The sequence below is a fragment of the Heteronotia binoei genome, chromosome 6 (genome assembly GCF_032191835.1).
Source record: "Heteronotia binoei isolate CCM8104 ecotype False Entrance Well chromosome 6, APGP_CSIRO_Hbin_v1, whole genome shotgun sequence".
NCBI classification, from domain to species: Eukaryota; Metazoa; Chordata; class Lepidosauria; order Squamata; family Gekkonidae; genus Heteronotia; species Heteronotia binoei.
In genome coordinates this window covers 55,055,796-55,082,787 of record NC_083228.1, presented here as the reverse complement: position 1 = coordinate 55,082,787, position 26,992 = coordinate 55,055,796, and the positions used below count along the sequence as shown (strand labels likewise).

The 26,992-nt window shown below is 40.5% G+C and overlaps 1 protein-coding gene across 10 annotated transcripts in view; it reads left to right on the top strand.

Annotated features, from left to right (window-relative positions):
* The window catches only part of TACC2 (transforming acidic coiled-coil containing protein 2), a 211,028-nt gene that overhangs the window by 177,003 nt on the left and 7,033 nt on the right, over positions 1–26,992 (top strand). For all 10 annotated transcript variants that reach the window (XM_060241487.1, XM_060241490.1, XM_060241486.1 and 7 more), the window contains 3 exons: positions 11,361–11,504; positions 14,341–14,417; positions 18,184–18,227. In XM_060241487.1, the coding sequence (XP_060097470.1) occupies positions 11,361–11,504; positions 14,341–14,417; positions 18,184–18,227 (265 nt within the window). The remainder of the gene's footprint in view (positions 1–11,360; positions 11,505–14,340; positions 14,418–18,183; positions 18,228–26,992) is intronic.

Sequence of the window (26,992 nt, the reverse complement as noted above, 5' to 3'; positions counted from 1 at the left end):
GGCAGTTGGTTTGTCAGTGTGATGCATCATCAAAAGAATGAGGTTGCTTCTATCATGCATGTGGTCAAAACCAGAGTGAAGTGTTAATTCTCATGTAGTGGGTTTGATGTTTGCAGCTGTGCTAGAAGGTCCTTTATGGCTGGATTTAATGCAGTCACAGCTCATGGGGACTGAGTGTGGATTTTTAAATTTTTTATGTTAAATGCTGATGCCAACAGAGTGTAGCTGGCATGTGACTGGCATCATGCCATAAGTAAAAAGTTCACTTACAGATTGAAACGATATTGTTCTAATAATGCTTTTGGAACTAATTTATTTTCTGTAATGCATACTCAGCCTGCATTCAAGATAGAAGAAGATCGCTATGGTGTTGGATGTGCAGTCTTAATAATCTTTAAAACCTTTGTATCACAGCACTATTTTGAGTGGATGTGATTAGACTGTGACTTTGCTTTTGCAATCCTGAGCTAGCTGATTCAGTAACAATCTGCTTGGGGTTTTTCCCCTGTTTTAGGAATAGTTTTGCATAATTGTGTAGCTTGCAATCCAGCTGGCTAATTGAATAAACACAAATGGTGCAGTCCATTTCTTATAGAAGCCAACAGCAAATTTTTTCATTGATTTGTAATAGGGCTAGATTCCACTCAGTTTTTTAAATGCACTAAACAGGGTAAGTACCTGAGACCTGATCCTGTGCTTGGCAAAAGATCTGGAAAATTTAACTCATAATTTTTATCAAAATATTTATAGCTGGGCTGAGCCAAAGAGTTATTGCAGACAGTAGCTGTGGGTTCTGTCCTGTGATCCCACAACTATTTTCACACCTGAATTGCTTAATTTCAGTGTTAGAACGAAATCATTGAGACCTTTGGGGTTTGGGCCTCGTCAGTATATTGCGTGGTGTAGTGATTAAGAGTGGCAAACTCTAGTCTGGAGAACCAGGTTTGATTCCCCCCTCCTCCACATAAAGCCAGCTGGGTGACCTTGGGCCAGTCACAGTTTCTCTCAAACTCTCTCAGCCCCACAAGTGACTGTTGTAGGGAGAAGAAGGAAAGGAGATTGAGGCTCCTTAAAATAGAGAAAGCAGGGTATAAAAATGACTGTTCTTCTACTATTACCTTGTACAAGCCACACAGATGTTGCAGTCTTTATTCTGGGCCAGTGTCTACATGTAGTGATCAAGTACATATGAACATATGAAGCTGCCTTATACTGAATCCCTTGGTCCATCAAAGTCAGTATTGTCTTCTCAGACTGGCAGCGGCTCTCCAGGGTCTCAAGCTGAGGTTTTTCACACCTATTTGCCTGGACCCTTTTTTGGAGATGCCAGGGATTGAACCTGGGACCTTCTGCTTCCCAAGCAGATGCCACTGTCCCTCCCCTAAGTAGCCAAAGGGAAGGGAAGCCAAAGCCAAGACTGAGGTGATACCACTTGGTAAAGTGGTGCCTTACGCTTGAGTGAACTAAAGTTGCAAGTTCAGTGGAGACATTGACTGTTCTGTTGGACCGTATATTATTGGTACAAGATCATGTTGATGTTTGAAGACAATCCAGCAGTTGGCATGGAAGGCAGATGCTCATTTACTAACGGGAGGTTCGATCACTTCTCTACATTTGTTGCCTATTTGCGTCTGTGGGAAAGTCAAGGTCTTGGGTGTTTATAAAGGCAACACATCTGACAGATCATCTCTTCCTCTATTAGCTTGTGTGTCTGCTTGGACTTTCTCTTGAATGTCCTGTCCCTGAAGTCTACTAGATGTGTCAGTGCTAGAGCATGTTCTTTCTCTGTCAAGGCACCTGTTATCTCAGACGAGGTCCTGTGTTGGGGCAATGCCATAGACCTTGTAATACCATTTTGTTCAGGGGCTTTTAAAAGTAATTTTTGAGTGGTAGCTATGTTGTATAGCTGTGTACATGCTGCAAAGCTGCATGTTTTTTTATTGTTTTCACTGTTTAATTGTTGTATTTCAGTATTTATCTTATCGTTATGGATTGTAGAAAATACTGTGGATGTTTTATTCTGTTTGGGAGAAAGGTGGCAGCAGAGTAGTTGATAGTTGTTTAAACTAGCCATGTATAAGTCTCTTTCCCCTTGTAGAGAATCCTGTCATAATAGCTTATTGAAAGGTGGGGCTGTAGAACAGTGATAAATTCCATTCTTTCCATCCTGTAGGTTCCAAGTTCAGCCCTTGGCATCATCAATTTAAAAGGCTATTTAGTAGTAGAGTGGGAAAGACTTCTGCCCGAGATCCTAGATGGACCAATAGTCTGGCTTAGTCTTCATACTGTTAATGCTAAACAAAAAGAAAATGAAATACTTTTGGGGGGTTTTGCCATCAAGCCCAGCTGACTTATGGCAACCCCTCATGGAGTTTTAAGGGGAAGAGACATTCAGAAGGGGTTTGCCATTGCCTGCCTCTGCTTTGTGACCCTGGTAGTCCTTGGTGGTCTGTCATCTAAATACTGACCAAGGCTGACCCTGCTTAGCTTCCAAGATCTGATGTGACTGAGCTACTACTTTGGGCATGTTGCTGTCTAGGTCAGGAATACATATGGTTTGGATGAAATTTACAGTGTGTTAGTAAGATGATGGAACAAGGAAAAATGTGACAAGATCATTGTTTACTTTTGATAAGCTGAAGATCTGATTGTCTTGAACACCCATGTTATAAACATACCTTCCTTCAGTTGTCCTGGTTTACTTGGTTATATGGATCTATACATATAAGCATTAGTGTATCTTTGAACCTTTGATTATCTAAACTGTTTTATGCCTCTTCACTTATTATGGTAAAAGGAGGTTGTGTGCCCTTTACCCCTTTGATACTTCTTTAACTGACACTAATTAAAAGAAATTGTAAAAGGGGTAAATGTCAACAATAGCCTTTGAATCTGTAATCTTTAACAAATGGCTACGTGATTTTGGCCAAAATAAACCTCTGAGTAAACAGCAACTGCTATATAATGAAGGGTGTTTAAAGCAGGTGTCCACTGATTAAATAATTGAGTTGATCATTTGCCACTTTACTAAATTTGTATAACAAACATTAATATACAAGATTTTAAAGTTGTCAAGTAGAGCATAAAGCATTCTTACAGACTATTTAAAGATGTTTCCAATTATAGTGGGTGATGCAGGAAATTTAGCATTGGAAGCTTACCATGCTAATCAGTGCTTTACATCATTTTAGTTCCTTTGGTTAAGTGTTCTTTTTAAGCAGCCATTGCCAAGGTCAAACAAATAAGTGATGCATGAATCTTCTGAAGATGCAGTGACTTACAGTAGCTAAAGAATAAGTGCAGATTAGTTATAATAGGATCTGGTGGATGACTTTGCAGCAGCCTTAATCCAGTTTGGTAGAAGGTGAAAACTAGAATGGATTCCTTTTTTCATATCACATAGCTGAGTTTCTTTGCTATTGTATTACAGAGAAAAATTCTTGACTGTATGAAGAATTTCATTATGAACATAATTTTGTATGGGGAAAGTCAAGAAGGAGAGTATAGTTCCAGGAGTATAGTTCCAGGAGTATATTGGGAGTATAGTTCCAGCATTTCTGGAAATACTTTCCAAAATAATAACAATGCTACTGATATATAATAAAAATTATAATACCCTTCCTGATCTTCTGATATGGAATTATAAACTAATTTTGCAAGTGCACACCCCTAAAGTCAAGTAATCTGGAGATGTTTTTTGGTGTAAGCCATAGCTTGGACTGCTGTACCATGTTGGTCCTGGTAGGCTCTTAACTCTGCTTTGTGTAGTCTCATTGTCTTTGTGTGACTTGGAGTTGTAAGAGATGCTGAATTTCTGTACCTAACAATAAAGATGGAACACAGTATTTAAGAACTCCAAAATGCTAATAAGCCACCACACTGTATACCCTATTGTAAAGAACTGTATATATCAAAGACAGAATATACAAAATGCAAGTCATAATTAGAACATATACATGTTGTAAACAGAGCATATAACATACAACAGTACATATTGTAAAATGTGAACAACATGTGACAGGAATTCAGTATTGTATCCTGTTTCAAAATGTCTTCATCATTTACATTGATGTAAAATGAAATTTCTGTTGCTAAACTCTAAACATTTGAAACTGCAGCTTTCTTGTGCAATAGTTAATTGCTTGCTGTTTTCAAATGCATCACATTTACATTTTGTAGAAGTGAGCCAGAATATTCAGCAGCTGTGCTGATTATAATCAGACATTGAAGACATAGCTACAGAAATCTCATTTTAATTTATTATTATACTCTTCTTTACAATATTGTATACAGTGCGGTGCTCATTAGCATTTTCAATTTTGTGAATCTTTCTGTCTAACGCTCAGATCTTCTCTGCAAACAAATTAAAGAATTACTGTTCCAACAGATAACGGCTCTCATGGGTCACAGGTAGATATTTTTTAGCTCTGCTATGTGAGTTTCATTGACTGGATCTTTGACCTGGAATTTCCTGTAATGCAAGCGTGTGTTCTACTGCTGAAGTACAGCTCTTTACATCAAGAAATACCCTTAACAAAATAATCATATGGTTGTTTAATGTTGTTATCAAAGCACTGGAGGTATGATTGAATCACAAACTGTTTTCATATACAACATTTACTGTGCAGTCCTAAGCAGAGTTACACCCTGATGAGGCCAATTGACTCGAAAGTGTGTAACGCTGCTTTGGATTGCACTAACAAGTGGCCAGGGACTCATACTAACCCTCTTTAAATAGCAGTCAACCTACTAAACCTCCTGGCCAGATGAGCTCCTCTGCAGCTTTTGATGTTTGCCACTACAGCCAGTCAGCTCACTCTTCCAACTTCAGTATTCTCCTACCTTAGAGTAGACAGTTTTTTGCATTGAGTGTCACATGTATGACTATCTGCCCACAGGACAGAAGTCTTGGGTGTGTGCTCAGGGAACAAGTTCGTACGCTGCCAGGGAGCATGAGAGTCAAGAGGGAACAGGGCACCAGGCTGAGGATAAGGGGAATGCACCCTCAGAAGGGACTCTTCTTCGGTTGGTGAGGGGGAATCCTTTCGCACCAAGGAACCATCCCTGGCCAGGGAGAGAAGGGCTGTCTTGGTAGCTGGTGATTTGATCCTTAGGCAAGTAGACAGCTGGGTGGCAAAACTGCGTACTGACCGTATGGTGACTTGCCTGCCTGGTGCGAAGGTAGCGGACATTACGCATGTAGTAGATAGGCTGATAGACAGTGCTGGGGAGGAGCCGGTGGTCGTGGTGCGGACAAGATCGCTTCACTCCGCCCCGACCCCCCGGCCATATTTGAGACAGTTAGTGAAACCGAGGCTCCGGGCCTGTCTTCGGATTGTGTTCTGGATGGCTTCGGTCCTCTCAGCCTGGAGGAAGTTGACAGGATTCTCTTATCTGCACGCCTAACAACCTGTAATCTGGACCCTTGCCCCTCCTGGCTTATTAAATCTTGCCAGAGGGAGCTTAGATATCCTGTACGGGATATCATAAATAGATCCCTGATGGAAGGGCATTTTCCAACGCCGCTCAAAGAGGCAGTGGTCCGCCCCCTCTTGAAAAAACCAACTTTAGACCCGGCCCAATTGGCGCATTATCGGCTGGTCTCAAACTTGCCCTTTTTGGGCAAGCTTATCGAGAGGGCAGTGGCGATGCAGTTACAGACCTTCCTGGAGGATGCTTCCGTCCTCGACCCACTCCAGTCCGGCTTCTGCCCGGGTCATGGGACGGAGACGGTGTTGGTCGTCCTGGTGGATGACCTCCAACGGCATCTGGATCGGGGCGGCTCGGCAGTGCTGATGTTGTTGGACCTGTCGGCTGCGTTCGACACGGTTGACCATCGGTTACTGACATGCCGCCTTGCCGATGCGGGGATTCAGGGGTTGGCTTTACAGTGGCTTTCCTCTTTCCTCGAAGGTCGGGGACAAAGGATCGCGATTGGGGGTGAGCTATCCTGGAGGCGCACGCTTGATTGCGGAGTGCCTCAGGGGGCAGTTCTCTCCCCGATGTTATTTAACTTCTATATGCGTCCCCTTGCCCAGATTGCCCGAAGGTATGGGCTGGGTTGTCACCAGTATGCTGATGACACCCAGCTCTATCTACTTATGCACGGCCGACCAGTCTCCGCCCCGGAAAATCTAGACCGGGCATTACAGGAAGTGGCTGGGTGGCTCAGACTGAGCGGGCTGAGGCTAAATCCGGCGAAGACAGAGGTCCTTTGCTTGGGTCGTCGGGGCCCAGGAAGGGAAATCCCCCTACCAGCTTTTGAGGGTGCGCCGCTGACAGCGGCGGACAAGGTCAAAAGCCTGGGGGTACTATTGGAGCCTTCCTTAACGATGGAGGCTCAGATAGCAGCCACTGCCAAGTCCGCATTTTTTCATCTTAGGGGGGCAAGGCAGTTGGCCCCCTTCCTGGAGCGCGACGACCTAGCAACAGTGATCCATGCCACGGTCACCTCGAGGTTGGACTTCTGTAATGCTCTCTACATGGGGCTGCCTTTGTGCCGAACCCGAAAGCTGCAGCTAGTGCAGAATGCCGCGGCCTGGCTGTTGTTAGGGCTCCCAAGAAGGGAGCACATACGGCCGGGACTCCGGGATCTGCACTGGCTGCCGATAGGTTACCGAATCCGGTACAAGGTGCTGGTTATTACCTTTAAAGCCCTATATGGCCTAGGACCTGCCTACCTGAAGGACCTTCTCTCCCCACATGTGCCCCAGAGAGTACTGAGATCAGGAACTCAGAATCTCCTGGTTATCCCCGGGCCAAAGGAAGCCCGCTTAAAATCCACAAGGGACCGGGCCTTTTCTATTACGGCCCCCTCCTGGTGGAACCAGCTGCTGGAAGAGGTGAGGGCCCTGCAGGACCTCGCCCAGTTCCGCAGGGCCTGTAAGACAACCCTCTTCCGGCTGGCCTATGACTAGCTGGTACAAGAAACAAGAAAGTGAGTATAATTACACTGAATGTCTGCTGTCCCTAATGTTTTAAATGGTCTAATATTTTAAATGGTTTAATGTTTTAAAACTTAAATGTATTATTACTCTAATGTTTTATGCTTAAATGTTATTTATGCCAGATTTCTGTGAGCCGCCCTGAGCCACTTGTTGGGAAGGGCGGGATATAAATCATAAAATAAATAAAAATAAATAAATAAAATAAATAGAGAGTTGCTCCAAAAGACCGGCACAACCATGTTTAACTTTAAAAGGGGTAAATTCTCTGAGATGAGGAGGCATGTGAAGAGGAAACTGAAAGGAAAGGTAAATGCAGTCAAAACCCTTGGGGAAGCTTGGAGTCTATTTAAAACTACAATCCTAGAAGCTCAGATAAAATATATACCACAAGTTAGAAAAGGCACAAACAGGTATAAGAGAAGGCCTGCATGGTTAACAAACAAAGTAATGGAAGCTGTAAAAGGTAAGAAGGATTCCTTTAAGCGGTGGAAAGCTAGTCCAAGTGAAATTAATAAAAGGAAACACAGGCAGTGGCAAATCAAATGCAAGACTGTGATCAGGCAGGCAAAAAGGGACTATGAGGAGCATATTGCAAAAAACAATAAAAATAACAATAAAAATTTCTTCAAATATATTAGAAGCAGGAAACCAGCCAGGGAGGCAGTGGGGCCCTTGGATGACCAAGGGGTCAAAGGATTACTGAAGGAGGATAGGGAAATGGCTGAGAAGCTGAATGCATTTTTTGCCTCCGTCTTCACTGTAGAAGATGAGAAGTGTTTGCCTGCTCCAGAACCACTTATATTGGAAGGGGTGTTGAAAGACCTGAGTCAGGTTGAGATGACAAGAGAGGAAGTCCTACAACTGATAGACAAATTAAAAACTAATAAGTCACCAGGTCCGGATGGCATACATCCAAGAGTTCTGAAAGAACTCAAAGTTGAACTTGTGGATCTTTTGACAAAAATATGTAATCTTTCATTGAAATCTGCCTCCATTCCTGAGGACTGGAAGGTAGCAAATGTCACCCCCATCTTTAAAAAGGGTTCTAGAGGAGATCTGGGTAACTACAGGCCAGTCAGTCTGACTTCTTCAATACCAGGAAAGTTAGTAGAAACCATTATCAAGGACAGAATGAGTAGGCACATTGATGAACACAAGTTATTGAGGAAGTCTCAGCATGGGTTCTGTAAGGGAAGATCTTGCCTCACTAACCTGTTACATTTCTTTGAGGGAGTGAACAAACATGTGGACAAAGACCCAATAGATATTGTTTACCTTGACTTCCAGAAAGCTTTTGATAAAGTTCCTCATCAAAGGCTCCTTAGTAAGCTCAAGAGTCATGGAGTAAAAGGACAGGTCCTCTTGTGGATCAAAAACTGGCTGAGTAATAGGAAGCAGAGAGTGAGTATAAATGGGCAGTCTTTGCAGTGGAGGATGGTAAGCAGTGGAGTGCCGCAGGGCTCAGTACTGGGTCCCATGCTCTTTAACTTGTTGGGAAGGGTGGGATATAAATTAAATAAATAAATAAATAAATTTGTTCATGAATGATTTCGAGTTGAGAGTAGGCAGTGAAGTGGCCAAGTTTGCAGATGACACTAAATTGTTCAGGGTGGTGAGAACCAGAGAGGATTGTGAGGAACTCCAAAGGGATCTGTTGAAGCTGGGTGAGTGGGCGTCAATGTGGCAGATGATATTCAATGTGGCCAAGTTCAAAGTAATGCACATTGGGGCCAAGAATCACAGCTACAAATACAAGTTGATGGGGTGTGAACTGGCAGAGATTGATCAAGAGAGATATCTTGGGGTCGTGGTAGATAACTCACTGAAAATGTCAAGACAGTGTGCGATTGCAATAAAAAAGGCCAACGCCATGCTGGGAATTATTAGGAAGGGAATTGAAAACAAATCAGCCAGTATCATAATGCCCCTGTATAAATCGATGGTGTGGTCTCATTTGGAATACTGTGTTCAATTCTGGTCACCGCACCTCAAAAAGGATAATATAGCATTGGAAAAAGTGCAGAAAAGGGCAACTAGAATGATTACAGGTTTGGAATACTTTCCCTATGAAGAAAGTTTAAAACACTTGAGGCTCTTTAGCTTGGAGAAACGTCAACTGCGGGGTGACATGATAGAGGTTTACAAGATTATGCATGGGATGGAGAAGATAGAGAAAGAAGTACTTTTCTCCCTTTCTCACAATACAAGAACTCGTGGGCATTCAGTGAAATTGCTGAGCAGTCGGGTTAGAACTGATAAAAGGAAATACTTCTTCACCCAAAGGGTGATTAACATGTGGAATTCACTGCCACAGGAGGTGGTGGCGGCTACAAGCATAGCCAGCTTCAAGAGGGTGTTAGATAAAAATATGGAGCAGAGGTCCATCAGTGGCTATTAACCACAGTGTGTATATATATGTATATATATATAAAAAAAATTTGGGCCACTGTGTGATACAGAGTGTTGGACTGGATGGTCCATTGACCTGATCCAACATGGTTTCTCTTATGTTATGTTCTTACAGCTCCACTGTTAATCTTCATCTGCTAAACTTCAATTGGCTACTGTTTTCTAGTGACCATAGGTTGAGTACCAAATTAGAGAGTAAGAAATATGAATCATAATTGTGATTCGTCATTGGCTGCATTCTACAGTTCGGCTTGCTGAGAGATTTAGGTTCACGGCCTGGACTCGGAGTTCTGTTAGGTAGCTAATAGAAGCATAGCAGGAATGAATTACAGTTGTGAATGTTGCTGTAATCTAAATTGCACTTCATTTTGTATTTTCTTGAGATGGCCTTTAATGTTTCTTAATCAATTTACCAGGCCCGCTGGAGATTATATAACTGAAAGTTCATCTCTCTTGTAGCATGAGCATAAAGACCTGTAATACTTGCCCTTGTAGTCAGTAGAAGAAGCTTATGAGTTGGGCAGTGCAGACCAGCTATCCTCTTTGGTGACAGGACAGTGGATAGCAGGGAGACCTCCTTGCAAATGGGAGAGCCTTACAATAAATTTGTGGGGTTTTAATCTTATATATTTTTTTAAAAATCACTTTCAGTAGTACTTATGGAATGTTTTAAAAGCCATCCAGTATCAAAGGTTTAGTGGAATAATTTTTAAAAATAAGTCTTCACTTGCCTACAAGCAGAGTCAAGTGACAAAGATGAACCTATCCAAAGGAACTAAGGTTTTGCTCCAAGTGGATGCCCATCTGAGATGTTATTCTGAGCAGGATATTGCCATGCCAGCTTTGGCAGCTCAGATAACCCGACATCCTGTTCAGCTTTTAATAGGGTGGTGCAGGAAGACATCTGGTTTATAGTAGTTGACAGCATTTTGGATATTTCATTGATTGGTACTGAATCCCGGAATTTTATCCAGTGGCTCTATATTGTCATTAATCTTGTTTGAAATATGCCCCGTTCTTGGTTTTTCTAACTTTCCAGACAACCTTTGGGTGACAAAATCACAGATACTAACAAGTGACCTTTTTTAAAAAAACAATCAATCAATCTTAACCATTGTTTTCACCTGGAGAAACTGGAAGATGTGAGAAGAATGAAGAAAGAACTGGAGAACTGAAATAATCTGGAGATCATTCTTGGACTTGGAGCAGACACCACATACAGAGATATTTGATTTAGCTCTCACTACCTCTGCTCTTTTCAGTAGTAGTACATGGTTCAGCAAATACGATTCTGGGCCCTGTCTGTGTCCAACCTTCTGCATTTTGGTTCCATGATTCTCGATCATGTCTCTCCAAATTCATCATCCTAGTTGAAGCAAAGGAGTAGGGAGATATCAGCAGAATATAGCTAGAGTTTCTGATTGCTCTAGTCTTTCCCTCTAGCAGTAGTAAGACAATATAGGTTCTTCCATGGGATCTCTTATTTTTGATTGGTTATTTATAGTCCACCTTTCTCACTGAGACTCAAGATAAGTTTTAATGATCAAATTGTTAGGTTCTGGTGTTTAGATGTTGAGGCATTTTTAATCCTGATTATACTTATTCAGGAAGACTATCATTCCCTATAGCTTATTTTGATCTGTGTGTGATAATAGCAGCAACTAAATCATTACTATGAACTTCAGTAGAAACAAATACACTTTTGAACTAACAGAGTACAGTGCATAAAATATGGGTGCTTCAGCTTCAGCTGCTGCTTCTGTTTTGTTTGTGTTGCTGCCTTCTGTGTAAGAGTTCCTTCAACAGCTGAAAGATTTTCACTTTCTGCTGTTCAGTTCCACGCACATTAACATCTGTATATAGCACCAAATATATATACAAATGGATTTCTGCTGTTTCCTACTCATAACTCCACACATCTGTCTGATTCTGTACTTTTGTAACTAGAAATACTAGTGGAACCTACCATTAATAGTCAATTTCTTAAATTCTTTTAATTAACAGAGAGAGCCTGCAGTGTCATCTGATGTTTCCATATCTAAAAGTACGCTATACTCCAGGGTAAGCAGCTCAGAGGCAGAAAGTACCTCCAGTTTGCTTTACCAACAGCAAGACTTGGATTCTGCATTGAGAGTTGCCAGGGAAGAGGTAATGTAATCTCAGATAAGAACGTACTGCCACTTATTAGTGGATATGCATAAACATGGTTCCTCTGAGATTGGTTTACTTCATTTTTAAAGCTGCATGTAAACATGTGTAACAGTTTAAGATGTTGCAGTTATGGGCTGCTTCAGTATTATTCAATTATTCTATTACTGTTAGATGGATTTGTAACTGGTTGACAGATCACATCCAAAGAGGGCTTGTGAATGGTTCCTCATCTTCTTGCAGAGGTGTGACAAGTGGAGTGGCACAGGGATCTGTCCTGGGACTTGTTTTGTCCAACGTCTTTATAAATAATCAAGATGAAGGAATAGAGGGAAGGCTTATTAAATTTACCGATGATACTAAATTGGGAGGGGTAGCAAATATGGTAGATACAGGATGATCTTGACAGGCTGGAAAACTGGGCTAAAACAAAATGAATTTTAACAGGGATAAAGTTTTGCATTTAAGTAGGAAAAATCAAATGCATAAATAGAAGATGGGGGAAACTTGTCTTGGCAGTAGTATGTGCAAAAAACATCTTGGGGTTTTAGTGGACTGTATATTGAACCTTAGTCAGCAGTGTGATGTAGTAGCTAAAGAGGCAAATGTGGTTTTGGCCTGTATCAAAAGAAGTATAGTGTCCAGATCACATGGAAGTGATGATATGGCTTAACTCTGCTCTGGTTAGAGCTCATCTAGAGTAGTGTGTTGAGTTTTGGGCACCACAATTTAAGAAGGATATAGACAAGCTGGAGCATGTCCAGTGGAGAGCAATGAAGATGATACAGGGTCTGGAGACCAAGTCCTATGATGAAAGGTTGAAGGAACTTGTATGTTTAGCCTGGAGAGAAGGCAGCTAAGAGGTGATATGATCACCATCTTCAAGTACTTGAAGGGCTGTCATATAGAAGATGATGCAGAGTTGTTTTCTATTGCTCCAGAAGGGCAGACCAGAACCAATGAGTTGAAATTAAAAGAGTTTTCAGCTAAACATTAGGAAGAATTTCCTGACAGAGTGGTTCCTCAGTGGAACAGGCTTCCTTGGCTCTCCTTCTTTGTAGGTTTTCAAACAGAGGCTAGATGGCTATCTGACAGCAATGCTGATTCTGTGAACTCAGGCAGATTACGGGCAGGGCAGGAAAGATTGCATCAGTGCTAAATTTATAGGGATTCCCATCTTCTGGTCATGGAGCAGAGGTAACTGGGGTGTGCGGGGAGATATCTTATGAATTTCCTGCATTGTACAGGGGGTTGGACTAGTTGAGCCTCTAGGTCCCTTCCAACTCTGTGGTTCTGTTATTCTAATCTTCTCTTAATAGTTGACAGAGAATTGGTCAAAGAGATCACACAAGCAATTCTAAAGCCCCTTCCTTCTCACATATGAAATTTTTCTTATAGTCTTTATAGTTTGATGCCGTCTGCATCTGTGTTAGCTATAGATAGTTCCAACACTAGGGAATTCAGTATTTTAAAAGTTACATATGGTTAAGTGACAGCCAACTTTGGCTACACAGATCCATGGATTTATACCTTCTTGAAATCTATATAATAGAAAAGTGGACCTTTTTATAGGGTTGCCATGTCCCTCCTGACCACCAGCAGGGGATGAGGGATAAGGGTAACAGATTCAGGCTGGGAAACTCCTGGAGATTTGGGAATGGAACTGGGGAGGACAGGAGCCCAAAGTAGAGTAAAATCCCAGAGTTCAACTTCCAAATAATCCATTTTCTCCTGAGGAACTGATCTTTGTAGTCTGGAGAGGACGGTACTTCCGGGGAATCCCTAGCACCCCTATGTTTTCATGGAAAAAACTCTATTGTGCAGAGTAGTTTTGATTATTTATCTCTATAGTAATTATTTGATGGGGGGAAATTTTGCACAGTTGGATCTCTGTGCAACTATTTATTTTAGCCAGTATAGAAACAATGTAATCAATGATGGGCTGCCTCTCCATGCACGTGTCCACGTGTCCAGCATGGTCTTCCGTCACTACCTCCCTTGTCAGAGGCACATTTGGCCAACAGTTCATCCTGGCCTTTTTTTCAGAGGCTGCCCTGTTACTCCAGAACAGCCTCCTGAAAGTGGGGGGTGGGGGAGGGTTGTCCTATTCTCCTGGCTTTCTGTTAGTGCTTCAAAAGAATGTTATTCTGGAGGTCATAGTGGGGGGCAGCCCACTATGAGAATACTTTGCTGATGGTGGCATAAGATTTTTTTTTCCAGACTGGTTTTTAACATTTGTATCTATTGTTTTAATGTTTGTTTTTATCACATTGTTTTTTTATATTGTTGTTATCCACCCTGAGTCCTGACATGCTCAATAGAAAGGCAAACTTAAAAATTTTTTAAATAAAGCAAAAAATAGAACATGTGCATTGTTTTTTATTGTGTCTGTGTCCCTTTAAATGTTTAATCAAAATTGGTGATATACATACAATGTAAATCATGAGCTAAGGTTTCAGTGTTTTGAATTTAGCTCCGTATGTTACAAATTGTAACTTGACATTTTAGTGGATATTTATACATTTTACATTTATACATATACATGAATTCTACTAAAGTAGAATTCAAACAAAGGCCTGAGCTATGACCCTATCTTCTTTAAACCACATTGAACGTTGGAATAATGCATTACCAATTTCTGGTCTAAAGTAGAACCTGGATACAGATTTGTCACTTCCCAATAGATCTTGCTTACCCCTAAAATTTTCTTAAATGGCAAAAGTACAAGTATGGTACCAGCTGACCAACCAGTGAATTTTGATTTAGAAATTTTGTTGCAATACACTTCTTTAGGATATTCTTCTGTTGGCTTAATGAAGTGTTTATTTTGTAACAGGTTGTAACTAAGGAAAGAGAAGTATCAGAATGGAAAGATAAATATGAAGAGAGCAGGAGGGAAGTGATGGAAATGAGGTGTGTATGTGTGTTCTTTCTAAATCAGTATTTTCAAATGCATTAAATTGCTGCTATGATGTATTGTGTAAAAGGGATGTGTTTGTGACCTATTGTAACTTTTGTCAGCTGTGTCTCAGTAATTCAAGGGAGCCAGCAAAATTCCTTTCAGTCATAGTACACCTAGGCCTTAGAACTTTGTGCAACCTGTTTGCAAGGCTTTTTGTTTCAACCGTTAATTGGGAAAATGAATATATACTGGTAATATTTACATACACAGTTGAGATTACTACATGTTAGTTTGAGAAACCAAGGATCTGCCATCTGCGTGGATAATATTTTAAAATCTTTGTCATGGTAAAATCTTATGGACATTGCACAGGACACAAACAAAGTCCTAATACACTGGGCAATTTACTTTTGTTTGATTGTCATTGGGGCTTGCAGAGATTATCTTGGTGGTTTGGGTGCTACTGGCACTGGCATCCATTCATAGTGACCAAAGCAAGTCCAGCAGAAAGTAATGTAGGATTTCAATTAAAGCCCAGGTCACTTTTAATTTTGACAGCCCCATGGCACAGAGTGGTAAACTGCAGTACTGCAGTCCAAGCTCTGCTCACACCCTGAGTTCGATCCCAGCAGAAGTTAGGTTCAGGTAGCCGGCTCAAGGTTAACTCAGCCTTCCATCCTTCCGAGGTTGGTAAAATGAGTACCCAGCTTGCTGGGGGTAAAGTGTAGATGACTGGGAAGGCAATGGCAAACCACCCCCTAAAAAGTCTGCCATGAAAAAGTTGTGATGCAATGTCACCTCAGAGTTGGAAATGACTGGTGCTTGCACAGGGGACTACCTTTATTTTTACACTTTTAATTATAAATGGAAATAATGGAAATGGTTGCTATTTTGAGGAGATATCCTCAGCCTCTGAACTAATGTTCAGGGTGGTATTCAACAGACACACATTTGGGAAACGGGCAGCACAGTAACAGTGCAGTCCTAAGCAGAGTTAAGTCCATTGAAGTCAATGGGTTTGGAAGGGTATAACTCTGCTTGCAAGTCATGCAAAGAACTTTGAAAACTCACTTTGCAAATTGTAACTTGTCACTCAAAAGCTAGGGATAAAGCTAGTCGCATTTCATTAGCCTGATTCTCTGTGGAAGACATGGATCAGCTGCTTAAATCAGTTTTAATCTGCTTACTCTAGCTAGCCTCTTTTTCAGAACAAATTCAGTGAGCGTTGTGTTTAAAATGAGGACAATGCTTTGAAATAATAGTTTTGCTTCTCAGGTTTAAAGCAATGTCATAAGTTAAATGGCTTTTGCTATGACATCACTGATGATTTTTGTAGTTTTTTTGACAGAACACAGTGTTTTAATATTGTAATGGATACAGGATTAGGCAATACAATCCTTTCCCTCTACCACCCATATTCTTCAATACAAAATGGCCAGCTTTAAGAATTCGCTTTTATATAGAATTGCATAAGAGCAAAATCTGTTGTATGTTCTAGTCATTGACAGATTTCTTACTGGATTTTAATAAGGCTGAATCACTCCTGTAAGCATTATAAAATTATGAACTATTTGTAGTTTCGTTAATGCAGATCTTTTATTGTTTAGTTCAGAAGTTTTGTAGCTTTAGAACTCTTGTGTTGCATTCGGGTGTCATGATAAACCTTGGTTTGTTTAAATCAGAAACTGTGTGAAACACTTTGGTTATGTAAGGCTTTTCCCACATGGGTAGGATTCTCCATGTCACTCTCATTATCCATGAGAATGCAGAGACATTTACTTCGGGCAGTGGAACATCTGTGCACTTTCTGTGCACTTCCACCATCAGTTGCCTTTTTGCTTGCTCCATCACTGGATTTTTTTTTAAATAATTGCTTTAGCGATTACAGTTTTTTGAAGGCCTCCTAACAACCCTTCCATGGTGGAGAAAATAGTATTGGAAAGTAATTAGCAGGTATAAGTAGGGTCTTGAAAATGTATACCTTTCCATTCAGACATGCTTATGCTGCCTGTTTGCAAAAAAAAAGACTGTAGTGGAACAGGTTTGGCAAAGAGTGTACTGCGGATGGGGGAAAGGATAGTTAGAACACAACGTCACATGGGATCCCCCTTCAAATGTTCCAGTTTGGTCCCAAAGCAGAGCCAAATTCCTGTGTGGAAACAAGTTAAGTAACAAATTCCAGACTGTCAAATTGTGTTCAGCCTGCTTCTTGCCTTCTTTTCATCTCCCAACATGGAGGAAATCCTCTGCAAGCACCTATGAGGACTACTTGACTTTGTTCATGAATTCAGACATTGCAACATTGTAAAGCAGACCTGGTTAACAAGCGGTCTGTCAGTTTGTTCTGAAATACCAGTTCAGCTTCTTGCATCTGCAACAAAATGTCACAACTAACCAGCATCTCCAGTTAAAGACCAGGTGATAGATGTTGTTAAAGATCTCTACCTGAAACCCTGGAGAACTGCTGCCAGTCTGAGTAAACAATAATTACTTCGGAGAATCAGTGGTCTAATTCAATACAAGGCAGCTTCATGTGTTAGCAGTAGTAATGTAAAGATCAAGAGAAAAACTAGAAAAATTCAGAAAGAACATTTTTTTCCTCCCAAAGACTTTTTCCAGTGGGGGGGAAATAGAATTTTGGGAGCACTAAAACTTTTATCAGTGCAATCCTAACCAGGTATACTCAGAATCCTACTGAAGCTCACTTAATGGAGTTTACTCTTAGGATTGCACTGCCAGAGGTAGGTAGTTAGATAGATTTTCCTTTTGGAGTGATTATATATATATAGCTTTGGAGTGATCAAAATGGCTAAGATTGCATAGGGCAGGTGTGGCCAATGGTAGCTCTCCAGATGTTTTTTTGCCTACAACTCCCATCAGCCCCAGCCAGCATGGCCAATGACTGGGGCTGATGGAAGTTGTAGGCAAAAAACATCTGGAGAGCTATTGTTGGCCATCCCTGGCATAAGGTGAAGCAGTTCCATGTGGTCTGTCATATAAGTATTTGCAATTTTGCATGAAAATTAAAGCATTTATATTTTTTAAATTCCAGAAATATGCCAATCAACACAGTTTTATATGCCAAGTTATAAGCTGAGTGGTGGTTACTAACTAAATAGATTTAGTCTTGATAGGAAAATAAGTATTGCATATATTTCTGTTTTCCCCAGATTTGGTTTTTTTCCCCTTGGGAAAAAAAATGGGGTTTTTTTTCATGGCTTCAAACTTTCCAGGAATTTTACATCTCTAGTTGTAGAAGCCTGTCAGATGTGTAGTATGATCATGGTGTTGCCATTGAAGGCGTAATGACTGAGTGGTAAAGTGGATGCTTTTCATGCAGAAAATCTCAGGTTTAATTCCTGGTATCTCCAGTTAAAGGATTGCTGATAGATGCCGGGAAATGCCTTTCTTTGTCTAAGGCATGCTGGCAGGCAGAATAGTCAATATGGAGATTCATGGACCAAGTTGGTGTCAGGCAGATTCTTATGTATGTTCATGGGTGCTTGGTAAAGTCTTCTGTGTGCGTGTATTTTACATAGTCCAAATATACTATGACAGCAAGGGTTATAAGTAGCACCAGGCAGCTTACATATATATATGCAGGTGGCAGATGCTGTGTGGACTGTTTTGCATATGATTAAATATTACCATATTGTTACTCACAGAGAACACATATTTGTCTTCACATATATGTTGAAGCTATTAGTAAGACTGAATATGAATATATGCCATTGCAATCTTTAACCTTTTTTGGATATTTTTCCTTTTCTTTTGTAGGAAAATTGTATCAGAATATGAGAAGACGATTGCACAGATGATAGGTAAGTGGTGTTGTGATGTAAAAGATTTCACATTCTGATATACTGAAAGTTGGGTTGTATTTCTAATCTCCATGTTCTTGTCCTTGCTTTAAAAATCAATAAGACTTTTGACAATATCTTGGAGATAGATGTGGCTAAGTAGGAGAACCAATCTTGCATTCTGATTAAAATGAGCTCTGAGACATTCAGGCACGCTTAGCTGATTGCAGCTTCTGGTTTGTACATTTGTCCTTTCATTTGGATGGGGATCATCTTGTAGAAGGTTATTACATAACAGAGTTTAGTGGTGCCTTTAAGATCAACAAAGTTTTATTCAAGTTATGAGCTTTCATGTGAACGCTCCCTTCTCTGGACTGGGGACAGAGGAGGTATCCTACACAGCCTATTGTACCACTTCAAAGAAGAGGATACTGTAAAGTCACTCCAGACTTGAGAGGAGACAGATGGAGAGTAATGGCAACATCTCAGTTAATTATTCTCAGCATCCCACAATTAAGGATACAACTGCCCATCAACCTCCAATTTTGACATATTTATTTGCTTCGCTGTGTTTCCCCCAGAATTCAACCCAACCAAATGGTAGCCATATAAACTAAGTTTGTTATTCCTGTTTGGTCCTTGAATCTTCATTATGCTGTATGCTAATTTACTGCTCACCCTCTATGGACTAACTTCCATTTAATTGTATCTGAAGAAGTGTGCATGTGCATGAAAGCTGCTACCTTGAATAAAACTTTGTTGATCTTAAAGGTGCCACTGGACTTGCACTTTGTTTTGCTGCTTCAGGCCAATGCAGTTACCCACCTGAATCCAAGCATAACTCTTATCAGAATGATCCAGCTTTCAATTCAATGAATAATGTAGATCTGTGAAGGTACAGTTATTCAGATTATTAGCACAAGTGCTTAACTCATCAGTCATTACATATGATAAGCACAGTAGCAAGTGACAATTTGATCCTAAGGACTGCGGTCACAATTCAGAACACAATACAAATAGCTCTGTGCACACAACAGGGCAAACTGCCTCCATCATTGTATAGCTCCCTTTGGGGAATTGTCAAATGCACAAAGCTGTTCTTAAGAAAAAATAGTCAGAAGCCTTCAATGCATAAATGTAAACTTTGAACATATATCAAGAGGCTGTTGAGGACTGTGATCTGGTAATAGGCTCCATAGATTACAGTGAAATTTTTTATTTCCATGCTAATGTGCACAGTAATCTTTCATACTGCAGTTGTGGGTTCAACCACAACTGGTTGATGCAGTCAAGAAAATAATAGTTAATTAGAACAAAGATCTGAAGGGCAAGGGGACAGCTGGGTCATTGGTAAGCCCCACTCTGCAAAATACCCAGAGTGACTTTTCCCATTTACTCTCAATCATCCAAGAAAGTACTCTCCCTTAAAAGCTGCCTACCTGGAACGAAAAGCATGATAGCATGTCAGTGTTCTATCTTCGATATGCAGGTAAAATATTATTTTTGAAAATTCTGCAAGACTCATTTACTTTGTTGGTATTTCTAGCCTATATTAATATTTGAGTTAGTTGGGGGGGATTTCTTCCCAGTCATGCTGGACATGAGTGGTTATTGTCGCTGAAGACTTGAAGCTAGGACTGGGATGCACAATATGCATCCTATAGGGATGTGATGTACAGCACATGGCCTGGAATTGTTAGAACACGGCTTCCCCTGTGAGAGGCACAGCATTGTGAACACCACCTGGGGAAACGTCTGCTGCATTCAGAGCAGCGATACAGCAGAAATTTCCCTGACAGGGGAGCATTCAGAATGTAACCTCCCAACTGGAAGAGAGAGAGACAAGCAGCATTCCAAAATGTATCCCACCCACTGCCTAACAAATATATGCTGCATCCATCCTCTGGATGGAGCATATGTTTCATGGGTAGGGGGCATGCTTATGTCAGGAGACAGGGATTTCCCAGTCCTAGACTAGAAGTGGCTGTGACACACCAGTCTGTCCCCTTTAAAGAGTGTCTGCCGGTCTTAAAGCTGATCGATGGCTTCACCCAGGGCTCAGAGGGGTGCATGCTCAAGGCATTGGCAAATGAGATGGCTTCCTGTTTCTTATAAAGTGTGGGGGGGTATCTCCCTCATGAGAGACAGTAAACAGCAAAGGGGTATGTGCAATTTATAGTCCTGCCTTTAAAAGGGTCTGGGAGAAGGTCACTGACTTTACCATCTGAGCATTCCAGTGCAGGAGCAGACAGAAGGAGGAGGAACTGGATGTCTCTAAATCTCCCTTCTCTCTGAGGGCCTGTGAGTGGCATCACAAGGCTGGAACCACTGGGAAGATATGGTCTGAGCCCTCAACCCCACTCCAAACATACAGAGATGCTTGCAGTACAAGCCTCTACTGACCCCAAATTACAACAGTAAAAAATTCTTTGTCTCAGGCAAACAAATTTTTCAGAACAAAGTTTGAATTCAGTGGCACCTGGTCAAACTTTGTTCTATAGCTTCAGACCAACATGGCAACCCACCTGAAGAAATTTCCCAGTCAGGGATCAGAACACTGCCTCTCAGCCCAGAAAAGAACAAGAGTCCAGTACCATACATTAACAAAATTTGTATGAGCTTTCTTGAGTCACTGCTCAGAAGTGGAACTTGGAGACCCATACCAATAGTTGTGGACCAAGATGGAACTGCACAATGACCAGAGCTGTGAAGCAGTCCATAGCTCCAGTCAGTGCCTCTTAATGAATGGTCCAACCACCTGCTTGATTTGTGCGTTCCTGGTCTAGTAGAACTATTTTATGAACACTTTTATCAGCAGAGCATCACAAATTTATTGCCTATGAAGCTTATGGTCTCAAAATAAATGATATTAGAAAACTGTGCAATCCAGCTCAGACTGTCAGTTATTAATTATATCTACTTCATTTGGGATGTAATGTCTGTTCAGACATTACATGGAGGAGTGTAACTTTGAAGAGTTTAAAATGTTTATGTAACAATCGGAAGCGGAGCAATATTGGTCCATGTCAGCATGCATCTGATGAATCCAAGGGACTTGGTAAGTCAGCTAAGTCCATGGTAACTATGGGTCAAGTAAATTCGGTGTAACCACTGGTGTGTTCTCAGACAGAAATAAATTGAAAAGGGGAAATTCCTGTTTAGCAGGGGAGTAGCAGCTATCTTCTGCTAAGTATCAGTTGCCTGGGCGTACATCTTGTAGCTGAAGTCAGATATGGGGCTTCTGTTTTAGGAACAAACCCAGAAGTATTTGCGCCAGTCAGAATTATGAAATTAAAGATTTCATTGTGCTTTTTATTGCGATATAAACTGTGGTGTTTGCACCTGCTCCAGTTAATTATTTCTGTTCCTGTGTGTGCATTTCATGATGCTTGCCTGGTTTTTTCCTTTTATTAGTTCTCCCATGTCAGTGTCTTTCAGCACAATACATGCATTCTTACATGTTTCCAGTGTGCACTGTGAACATCTTGTGTTTGGTTCTGATAGCAGGGCTATTGCTTGGAGCATTCCCAGTGAAATAAATTTGCCCAAAGATATCCATTCGTTTTAAACTCTATGTAATAAGCTGGCCTCCCCCAAATCAAGATACAGAAAAGTGTCTTGACCATTTCCACTTAACTTTTATTCCTTTCTGCATTATTCATTCTTCTTCCTTGACATAAATCAGCCCCTAGAATATTCCTCCAACATCACTATGTTGTAATGCTTCTGTTACTTCAAAGAGCTCAGATAGCTTATATACTGTTCTTAGACGGTTTCATATCCTTGCAGTTCTTGGAGCCAGATCACTTACTAGATTATATGCTTTAAAACTAGTCTCTGAGCACTGTTTATTTCTTCCCTTTGGTGTTACTAACTGAAATTATGACTACTGGGACTGAGTTCACTGCATCTGTAGTTTTGATTTTATCCTTGTCCTCTTGTTGAAATCTTGCTCCAGAAGCTTTGGATCTTACTTTGTCACTGTGACATGCTTTGGGGTAGTCCTTTGTCATTTCCCCACCTGTAAAACTGAATACCCTCTGATTCTTATTTTTAACTGTAGTTAAACTGAAATTGCTAATTTCAATAATAGCTTGAATTTAGGGAACCATAAGAAATATGCAGATGTTCATGTAACTCTTGTGAAAGTCATCCAAAATAAGTTGAAAGCCTTTACCTGCCATTTTCAGGCAGTATCCTGTTAGACAAAGTTCAGGTGTTTGGCCTAAATCACTGTTTTCCATGCAAAAGAAGAGTCATGTGAATTTATCTTCCATTGCCTTTTTGGGAGGCATTTGTAACTATATTCCATGTTGACTGCAGTTCTGCCTGTGTGCATCAGTTCTGGCCACCCGGGTGGTAGAACCAGTGTAGGCTGATTATAGGGAAAGTACGATTCCCAGAGGGCAAGGCACTTTGCACATTTTGTGTTTTGGCACATTCATTGTGGCTTTGATTTTTAAAACATGGTTTCTGTAATCTCGTTTCCACTCCCAAGGAGTGTTCACTCCATTCTCTCTTGCAGAAAAAAAAATTAGCCCAGTTTAAGAAAGTATATCAGAACAGTTCCTGCTCACAGCTTGGAAAGATCCTTCTGAGCTCTTTATAAATCCGCAGCTTGAATATATTGTACTAATCCCTTTTGATAGAATACTGAATTAGGTCAACTGGTCCTGATGGGGCTTTTAAATAACATCGCAACTAATGCACTGTTTAGAACTGCAACTCTTGTTAGTGGCTACAGTGTAAGTGCAGGGGTCCGAAAATGCCTGTGAGCTTAGTTCAGGCTTAGTGCTCTGATACAGGAACTCTGCAGTGATTTGCCACAGTGCTTGTTTAGTCTCCTTCGGCACATTACCTTTGAAATGTTGTCTGTCTTCAAATAATTTTTCTTTGTTAAATCTGTTCATTTTTTCTCAACATACATAAAGTGTTATATTTTTACTTGTTCAGAGAACTCATGCTAGACACAAGGATTATGTGTCTGCTTTGAATGTTTCCTGGGCCCATTTGTACTAGCCCGTTTGTACTAGTCTTATATATAACCATTATTCACATTTATAACACTTCCTCTTGTTGAATTATTCATTCATACATTTATTTATCCCTGCATTAGACAGCTGGCACCCAGTTCATTCATTCAAAATGATTATTTGAATCTCTCCATCCTAGAACTAAAGGAATATTGTACTCTCTGCATTTCAGATTGTTGCATTTAAGCTTTTCTGCTTCTTTGATAAATTCCCTGATTTTTTTTCTATTTGCTTCCATTTTTGTTGCTTCTTGTTCTTTGCTTGCAAATCCAAAACAAAGGCAAGCCTGGTAAGTAAAGCTTTTGCCAACTTTGGCACCTGCAGACTGCATTTTTTCTTTCGCTTTTATTCTGTGTATTTGCTGTCTTCTTAGGGAATACCAGACTTGGAAAACTAACATGTTTCCAAAGACTTGGCAGATTTGAGAGTGGGATTCATTGCCCTCTTTAACCTCAGGTTCAGTATCAAATAGTGTTTGGCAGCATATTTTGTCATTCCCTGTTGACAGATGAGCCAGTGATTTACAAACTACATGCAGTGTTGCATTGTGCATGTTACTGATAGACGTTTCAGGGGACAGTTCATATGTACTTTTTGACCACATATTTCAGTGAAGAAATTATTGCAATATTGCACCATCTTTCATGAGACAGCATGTGTGTTCCATGGAGATATGTGTGGCTCCATTTACGGAGGCAAGTCATTCAGTTCACTTACAGGGAAGGTACTTACTGCAGAACTATGAAGTTAATAAATGTGTCTTTTCCCTACTTCGGCATAACATGAAAAGCTGTTTTCTCATGTCTGGTAGGTGAGGATGGAGTGTGGTGGGGTTTGCATCAGAAAGTTGAGACAGTTAAAGGATGAGATACTTTGAAATGGGTTATGAAGAAATAAGAGAAATAATGTGAAGACCACAATGATGCATGGATTGTAGCAGTTAATCAAAATTCAAAGACTGAAATATTAGGTATAAAAAGGACTGAGGGAATAGAATTAAACATGGATTTCAGAAGTTGATTTTTAACATACTTTACCATTCTATTACTAAGAAAGCCGGACATATATTAAAATGTAAAGATTTCTTGGTTATGATTTCTTAGCTGTTCTGGGGTGGGGGGAAGAAAAAATAGGGGCCATAAACGAAAGTTGCATGCATTAATGCTCTCATACATGGGAGTTTTTCAGCTTCTTTCTTGCAGCAGCCTTACCCCCCACTCTCCCCCAAAGCTATTCTCAAAGCTGGGGAATTCTCAAGAGCAGAATTCTCCAACTCAGAAGAATGCCACCTTGAACCACAAGGGACGGTGGGATATAAACATTTTAACAAATTTAATTAAAAGTTCATTTCAGATGAACATCATAACTTGCTAGTGGCTTATAAATAACCAGACAAGCACATTTGCTGGCCATCTCATGTTTAGGCTTATGTTAGGCTGTGGTTCAATAGTCAGGATGGGCACAAACTGAACCACAAAGCAAAATTCATCATAAATTTTTCTCTGTTCATGGTTCATGAACCAGAGTTTGTGATGTATGTACTGTCATGAACTTTAAAAGTAGTTCATGGATAGAGCAGAAAGCATGGGTTTAAAGAGACTCGGGGTCCCTTTAAACTCCTGCTATCTGTTCTGCAAAAAAGCCACAAAAACAGCTGAGCAGCGAGGAGCCTCTCAGCTCTTTGGGGCTGTCATGTGTTGTCCCTTCAAACTTTAAAGGAACTGTACAAGAGAGTCTGTGAAAGCCCAAAAGCAGCTGAGTAGTGGGGAGCACTCAGCTGTTTTTTGGGCTGTCTTGTGCAGTCCCTTTAAAGTGATGAACAAGGCAGACTGAAACAGCTGAGTGGTGGGGAGCATGTTGCTCCTCCTTGCTCAGCTGTTTTTTTGGCTTTCTGCAAACCCCATGTAAAGAGACTGTCATCCTTTTCAGTAGGGTTTGTGGGGCCATGAACCGTGAACCAGGTCAGTTTGTGAACAAACCTCCTGATACAGTTCATGGTTCACCCACGAACCACAAACTGACATGAACTGCATTTTTCCAGTCTGTGCCTATCCCTATTCAGTAGCTTCCTGCTGATTTTACCCACTTCTTACAGAAGTGAGTAACTACTGAGAAAGTAGCTTGCTTAACTGCCTTGTTTTGTAATGCCTTTCCCATGTGAATAATGGTGGATTATCCTAAATATCCCTTCTTCTGCTGCAAGAGCATATCAAAATTCCCACATACTTAAGTGGGGGGAAGTGTATGTTCTCATTTAATAATGCAAATAGATGTCCACATTTGATAATGTAGTTGTGATGGTTTTTACTTAGTTACTCTGAGATGTATTTGAAGCCTGTGCCAATACATATATTGAAAATAATATTTTCTGTATAACTGCTACAATTAGGTGGATATGGCTACAGAAAAGTTCTAGACCAATTGCCTTACAGGGAGTGGTTCTTATTTCCTTTCCATGTGTATGAAAGTAAGCTACAATTAATCCTCCACTTCAAATTCAGTTTGGAATCAGTGAAATATCCTGTGTATCTCTCACTTCAGTTTCTCAAGCAATATTTCTAAAACTGCAATCTTTCTTTGGTATCAGTTTTAGTGCTTCACAGGGCTGAATTGAGGAGATATTTTTGAAACTGTGCAGTATTGATGAGAATAATTGTTGCACCATTTTGTTTGGCTGTGTAGGATTATAAGGCACCAGTGAAAAGAGTCATTTGCAATCAAGTCCTGTAGTTATAGGTCAGAATAAAAACAGATGGTGTTCTTTTCAGAATTCAACTATATATCAGAAATTCTAATCAAATAAATAGTTTTAAGTAAATATTTGGTATCAATTAGAACCCTGTTTTGGATGGCCCAGGCTAGCCTGATCTTGTCAGATCCTTAATAGGAGACCACCGAGGAAGTCTAGGGTTACTACGCTAAGGCACGCAATGGCAAACCATCTCTGAGCATCTCTTCCATTGAGAACTCTGTGGGGTTGCTATAAATTGGTTGCAACTTGACAACACTATTATTAAATTAGAAGAAAAAATAATTTCTAAATATATATCAAAAAGATATGTGCAGTTTTGCCTCTCAGGCTGGAACCCTGCACTAACATACTTCAGAACAAGTCCCACTAAACACAGTTGGGCTTACTTCCAAGTAAGCCTTCTTAGGGTCAAGGTATAACATTCCACATTTTTTTAATGAAATGTACATCTCCAGCCTTATATTCATAGGATGACATTTGTTAAAAAGGCAATGAGCAAGCCGCTTGTGCAACTTCTTTCTTTGATGTGATGACTTGAGCATTCCTCTGACAAAAATGTGTTTCAGATGTGTGGTCACTTCAAATATGACATTACACTGGAAATGAAATAAAGATCACAAGATAGCTGTACAGTCTACTGGTGCTTCTCTTTGGGTTCTTTTTTACATATGTATAGATTCCCCTGAAGAAGTTCAATGCTAAAACATATTGGGGTTATTATTATATTGGAATAAATTATTTTCCCACTGCACCATTGGTTTGTTTTCTTTGTCTCTTCAGTGGTGCTTTTATGTAATGCTTGAATGCAAATTCTTGGGGGCACATACATGAGCTTCAATTACAGAAAGAGTTTTCTGTACAAGTTGTTAAAGAAGTAACAGGCCATGAGGGACTTCCGAGGTTGGAAAATGCCAAGCTGAATTGCTTCTCAGAGGGGAGCAGGCTGGGGCTTCTGTTTGGGGTAGTGGAGGGCAATTTAATGCCTACTGCCTACTTTTCTC